The sequence below is a fragment of the Gavialis gangeticus genome, unplaced genomic scaffold (assembly GCF_001723915.1).
Source record: "Gavialis gangeticus isolate Ggan-Ray unplaced genomic scaffold, GavGan_comp1, whole genome shotgun sequence".
Lineage (NCBI taxonomy): Eukaryota > Metazoa > Chordata > Crocodylia > Gavialidae > Gavialis > Gavialis gangeticus.
Window position 1 is genome coordinate 91,657,001 of NW_017728992.1, and position 6,894 is coordinate 91,663,894.

Sequence of the window (6,894 nt, forward strand, 5' to 3'; positions counted from 1 at the left end):
GCCTGCCCTTGCTTTATATGCAATAGTCAGTGATCTGGAAAATTTTGATTCTGGTGCATTAATGTCTGCATCTCATTCCCTAAGTCATTTGCCTTTTCTTTTATGTAAAACTTCTTCTTAAGTGGAAAACTGGCCAACGTTAACCTAATGAGGAAATCGACTTTTGATCTTTGCCCTTAAAGAGTAGGGTTGTATTGTTGTTGTTTTTCATAACATCTGCTTAAGCCTCTCTTCACTTCAAACCACCTCATCACCTGTTATCAGACAAATGGTCTTGGCAACTCAACAACGATTTTCCTAAATGACTGTGAGAGCTCATTTAGATTTTTAATAAACAGTCACATTCTAATGAGGTCTTCATAAAACCGACTAAATATGTTTAGAAATCATTAGCTTAAATTACCAGTGCAAAAGTCTCCTTAGGGAGCCCTGCAGATTTTGTGATAAGACTTCTGGCAGATGGATTAGTATAACAACACAAGTGAGTTTTGAATCTCCACACAAACAGTGTGAATGTGAGTGGCTGGGTAACAGGCTACTAGATAAAGAGCTAAATGTCCCTCAGGTGGGTTCATTAGAGAAAGAAAACAATCAAAACACATTTCTGTGCCATTTAAATACCAGGTGCACAGCAGTCAGCAGGTGCCAGAAAAACTGACAAGGGTCCCTTGCTGGAACACACAGGAGCTTAAAGGGATGCATGGTTTTGACAAGTATGCCTCAGATAATGACAGGTATTGGCAGATGTACCCAGACCCTGCTGGAGGGGAATGCAGGGACTGAGTCATCTGCAGCAGGTGCTTGCAGTAGGGACAGCCTCTTGGTGGCTCCTCCACCTGCAATTAAAACAGTCTGGATGCAAAATGCTCCAGGGCAAAAAGCAAGTTCCTAACACTGATTTAATGACCATCCATCCAGTCTTAGTAAACAAATATGCATACGCCCCCTTAATGATTAATTCATGACGGGTGCACCTCGCGTGGCAAACATGCTAAACAGGCATTCTTCTTTCCTGGAAATCTAGGGGAGTTTTCCTTTTTCTTTTTTTTTTTTTTCCTTACAGTGGGTAAATGGAGTCAGAAAAAATATAATCTCTAAACATAATATTAATAGCAGCAAAAAAAAAAAAAAAAGAGGAAAGCTTCAAGGTCAGGAGAAAAAGTTATCAGGACTCTGACTAAGGAAGCCATTCAAATCATCTCTAATCAAGATGGTGCAGATCTTTCTGCTAGGTGTTGAAGGACAGATGGCATGTTTCTTCTGTAACTCCTTGGTGTCAATGGTCCCATCATTGGTAAGAGGGAATATGTGCAGTTTGACAGACGAAAGGCCCAACAGGGGCTTAATTGCGCTGCTTTGTGATTCACAACCTTGCTGTTATAGAAAGGTATTTTTATTTTTGTTTTAAAAAAACAACATTATGGCTCTCATTTCCTAGATATAAACCACTGGAAAAGTGAGGCTAGATCCAATTTTTGTTGCTGTCAAGATCTACATGTTGCAGCTCTGTATTGCTAGGTGGAGTGTTATGCCGCATAAAAGATTTATATGAAGGGGAAACCATGGTATCATTTATTTTTCCCCATCCTTGAGATTTTACCCATTCTAGAAATACAATAGGACCCCTCCAGTAGAAGCTGCCAAGGGGATGTAGTGTGTCAGAAAGACTACTGTGAATAAGACTGGAACCAAAACCCTTATTTCTCTTCTGGATTAAATTTGATAGGCCACTTTAATTTATGCTTCTGAATACTGACTGTATAACAACAGGAAGATGTTTCATATAATAAACTATTCTTGTTCCTAAGGCAGTGGGAAAATGGTTTAACAGTCCCTTTAAAAGATATCTACATAAAGCTCCAATGAAATAAATGCAGTACAGAATTTACTATTAAAACAAAGGAATTTGTTCTGAATTTAAGTGTCAAATAGTTTCTGCTCTGCATTTCCCTCAAGGGTCTACCTTTTTGCCCTGTAATTAGTTTTACCTGTGTTTTTGTACCTGGCATTAATTATAGTCACAAATCACATCTTTTGAGACCTAGCTACAATATTAGTGCCTGATTTATGGGTAGATTCACATGGTTAGATGTCGACATGCTAGGATTTACACAAACAATTAAGTGTAAGCACAGAATCCAGGTCCAATAAATTGAGACTATAAATTGAATTTGTGAAGGAAGCGAGATCTGACAATCTGACTCAGAGTATTCCTTGTACCTAAACTGTGATCTTCCAATAATGCAAACATCTATTTTCAGGAAAAAGCAACAGCCACTCCATTACCAAGAAATTAAAAACATGCATTTCACTTGAAACCAAGATATGGGTGCTGTCTACACTTAGTTCAACAACTAATGAAAATGTTGAATTTAGAGGAGTTGGCCATTCTGCTTATTTCAGCTTTTTTTCAAAGGAGAATAAGGGTTAGGTGGCCAAGTCCTCCTAAATTTTCCTTAGAAAACAACAGCCAGGATTGCTGATGCTGGTGTACAGAAAAAGCTGTACTGGTGGGTATAAAAAGGAAATAGCTCCTTGGATACATATGGACAATAAAACTGCAATTCTATGACAGAGAGACCTTCTTCAGAGATAACCTGTATGTCTAGTATCAACTGGCTAACCCCACTTTTTCATTGTAAGACAATTACTGAAGAAAACCTCCTGGTTAAGACAATGATTTTATATTTTCATTTCAGTGTTCATCTGAGTTAATCTACTTGTTCAACTTATAGCCCATAGGCTAAGACATTATCATCTTATTATTCCTGCATCTGAGAAAAGTCATAGGTAGGCCGGATGTTCTTGGATGCTCAGATAGCCACAGGTCATTGTCCTGGACTCATAATTATATCACCTACTAGTTAGAAGGCAAATCATGTTTTAAGGGGGAGCTGGGAGGGAAGATAGATTTTGACTAATGTACCATGGTACTGTAGACTCCTCTTTTGAAATCAATTCTAAAATCTTTCAGATTACATTTGTGGCATGTCAAAGTGACCTATCAAATTTAATCTGAAAGATTACCATGTAGATTGCTCCCAAGTGATCTCCTTGATACGTATAAATATTGTTACAATGCATCCTCTGTTATTCAAACCTGTTTGATGCACCTACTGAAAATCCACTCATCTGCTGAATTCATTTGGATAAACTGAACAGCTACTAGCTACCGTATTAAAGAGATAAAGTATTGTGTTAAATAAAGCTTAAAATGGAAGTTTGCTATACAATACCAACAATTACAAGGTATAGTATTGTATCAAACTTAGGAGCAGAGATGCAGATAAAGAGAACAGATTAGTACACAGTACCAATAGTTACAAGTTAATAAGAAAAATGCTGCTGTTTGGATAACCAGGGCTTGGATAATCAAGAATGTACTGCACTCTTAATAAGGCACTGACAAAATTACGATATTCATTTTTGTTGGCTGTGCTAAATGTAGTAGCAGTTTTATCAATTCCTTTTCTACATTGTACTAACAGTATCAAAGCTGAGCATTCAAGCTATGTTTAAAAATAATTAATAATGCACCTTTCAGCAGAAACATAATAAATATTTTATGCTCTATATTCACTGTAATAGCATCTTGTTGGTTGGTTATTTAATATCTAAACAAAAAGATGAAAGACTTGAGATAAATACAAAAATTACTTACCCTTCCTACTTCCACTAGATTAGTAACCATGACTATACTGGCTGTGTTTTCATGCCAAACCATTCTCCAGAAGTCATATATCGTCTCCTGCATTGGCCCTGAAACAATATATCAAAAGAAAGGTTACTTTCTGAAAATCTTGGAATTGAAAGCTTGTCTCTAGGGAACTTTGAAAGACAATGTCTATATAAATAAGTATCATTATTGTCATATATTTAATCTCAGTTGAGTTTCTTTCTTGTCATCCAACCTGTCCTCATTTAGATTTTTTTTAAATAGCACTCTGAAAAAAAGTTGATCCACATTTATATATTTATCTTTGTAATACCCAGAAGTGAAATTATGAAAATGGATAACATTAGTCTTTCTGCTAGCAATTGGATGATATCCTGGGGAAACCGTACATAGAATGAAATGAGCCTCAATGGCCTATGTGACCTTTTCTGGTCTCTAATATTTTTCTTAGCATGAGCGATCTATCAAATTAGTCCAATTCCTAAATTGTACTTCCTGAAGTGAGACAGAAGTTATGATTTTTTTTGCTGCAGTATATCATTTTTTAAAGTAGTGCGGGAAACAGTAAAGAACCCTGGCATGACGTTACAATGGTCTTTTCTGCAGCACTTATCAAAAGGAATGACCCTGAAGAACTGTATTTCGGGATTCAAAAACCTGCACTCTCAGGGCTTCATGCAGTATTGTGCTAAAACAGACCTGCTCCATGTCAGCCCAGTAAATATTAATGACAGAAATGTAAAATCCTGAAAAAAAACATGTCCCTAATTTTGCACTCTCCTACATCCTTGTGTTCAGCCTACCATTCCAACTTCTGAATTTGAAACCACACTAGGTCAGCAAAACTAAACAGTCATAAAATACTATCAATTACAAAAGTACCTAGATTCCACAGTGAATCACAGTGAATTACCAAATCTCCACGATGCAGAAAGCAATTAGTTGCTTATCCAGGAGAATGCCATTGATCTATTCATTTGGGGACAAATGGATAAATTTATCAACCTAACCTCTCCAATAAAGAGAGACCTACACACTTGAAGCATTAATAAAGCTCTTTATTTATTTAATTTTAAATTAGGTCTGTCTGCAATGGATAAAAAGTTTTGGTATTTTGGGGCTCCTTTTGATAGTGTTATCATTCAACTCTCAGAATCAGAACATTTAAAGAATAAAATAATAATACTTTTTTATAGCCATGTAAAACCGCATACTGCTCTGCTAAATACATCTCCATAATGTAACTAGATGCAATATGTTGGGAAAGGGCACCATTAACTTAAAAATATAAAGTTATATGCATCATTTAAACATACTATGATTATTTGCTGTCACTTATATAGATTATTTTTAAATGTTTTCGCTTTTGCCTTCTTTCCCGCCACCCCATTTTTCTACATTCATAGTTCTATATGATATATACAGTCAGTTTTACTGTTTCCCTTAGAGTCAGCCAGTTTTCCCTCTGCTTTTGTTGGTGTTTCTCATAGCATTATGGGAGAAAAAGGCATTTAAAGAAATAGGAAAATATGATTATAGGACCCCCCAAAGTTGGCAGGAGGTCTCAGGGCAGGCATAGTAACATAATCTACCTTCTAATTCAGTTTTGAAATGTGATAGATTTCGAGCTGACAGTGTGACTTTAAAACCTGAGTCCATGTTTTTAATTTAAAACGCAGAACATCTGATACTTCTGAGAGAGATTAGGCTTTCAAGCATGACAGGCTACAGTCATTTCTCACCATTTGGAATCCTAAACTGACTATCGCACTGTATCTAAGTCTCCAGTATATTTTATACAAAACTGATCTGCACTCAGTTTTCTTGTGCTCCACTGGGATATTGTGCATTATGGGTGAATTGTTGGGTTGTTCTATTTTCAAATCGTTATGTAAGATTCAGTGTAGCTTTCCAGACAATAAAAGCCAAAACATGATGGGCCTAATCCTGAGTCCCTCTTTGCATGACCCTGAATCTTCTCTAAAGGGGCAACTGAGAATATCCATGGCGTATTATAGCTGGCCAGGCTTAAGGAATGGGTTGGACTGGAGAATAATGGCTGCCCATCAAAATGGCCTGCTGGCTAGTACCAATGGTACTGTTGAGCACACAGTAAATTAGAACAGTCCTGCCACTGCCACTGCTTTGGGTCAGTTCAGTTTCCGAGCTCTACACCACTCCAGTCTGGGGAGAGCAAACAGGTGACAATCCATTTCCATCAGCTGTGCTAAGCATATGATCAGTTCACCTGAGGATCAAACCCATAGTCATTAGAGCATAAAACCACTAAATAATGGGACAGACAACCAGCCTTTGGCTCCTGTTCCCTACTTACCCTAATTAATGTTAATTTAAAATTTACAACTTTAAATGAAGAATGCCATGCAATACAATTTTAGTTACGGAGCTCTGCTAGAGTATCTCCATCAGATGAAGTCTGTAGTAACATAAAACAGAACAGATATAGTCTTAGCTTTAAGTAGCAATAATTAATAATAATTGGGACCTAGCAGACCACCTAAGGCTAAAAAGAAAAGCCTACAAAGGATGGAAGACGGGATTCACCTCCAAGGAGGATTATTCTGCACTGGTCCAGTCCTGCAGGGAGCAAACCAGGAAAGCCAAGGCTGCAACTGAACTCCAACTAGCTTCGAGCATCAATGACAATAAAAAGTCCTTTTTCAGATATGTGGGGAGCCAGAGGAAAAGCAAGGGCAACTTTGGACCCCTGCTGAACCAGATGGGGCAACTCACAACTGACGCCCAGGAAAAAGCCAACCTATTAAATGGGTACTTTGCATTGGTCTTTCATCAGTCCGATGGGACGCCCATGTCCGCTACGGGACAGGGAGGTCCAGGTGAGGGAGATCCCCTGCCCTCCATTAATGCTGACCTCGTGAAGGAACACCTTGAGAAGCTGGATAACTTCAAGTCAGCCAGCCCTGACAATCTACACTCAGGGTACTCAAGGAGCTGGCAAGCATCATAGCCCAGCCTCTAGTACGGATCTTTGAAAACTCCTGGCACTCTCGTGTAGTGCCCAAAGACTGGAAGAAGGCCAATGTGGTGCCTATCTTCAAGAAAGGGAGGAAAGTGGATTTGGCTAACTATAGGCCCATCAGCCTGACTTCTATTCTGGGGAAGATCTTAGAAAAGTTTATTAAAGAGGCCATCCTTAATGGACTGGCCGACGCCAACATCCTAAGGGATAGCCAGCA

General features: G+C 38.1%; 1 protein-coding gene across 6 annotated transcripts in view; it reads right to left on the minus strand.

The window, feature by feature from the left end:
- Window positions 1-6,894, minus strand: part of PTPRM (protein tyrosine phosphatase, receptor type M) — a 939,848-nt gene that overhangs the window by 67,829 nt on the left and 865,125 nt on the right. For all 6 annotated transcript variants that reach the window (XM_019525569.1, XM_019525591.1, XM_019525577.1 and 3 more), the window contains one exon: window positions 3,662-3,759. In XM_019525569.1, coding sequence (XP_019381114.1) covers window positions 3,662-3,759 — 98 coding nt within the window. The remainder of the gene's footprint in view (window positions 1-3,661; window positions 3,760-6,894) is intronic.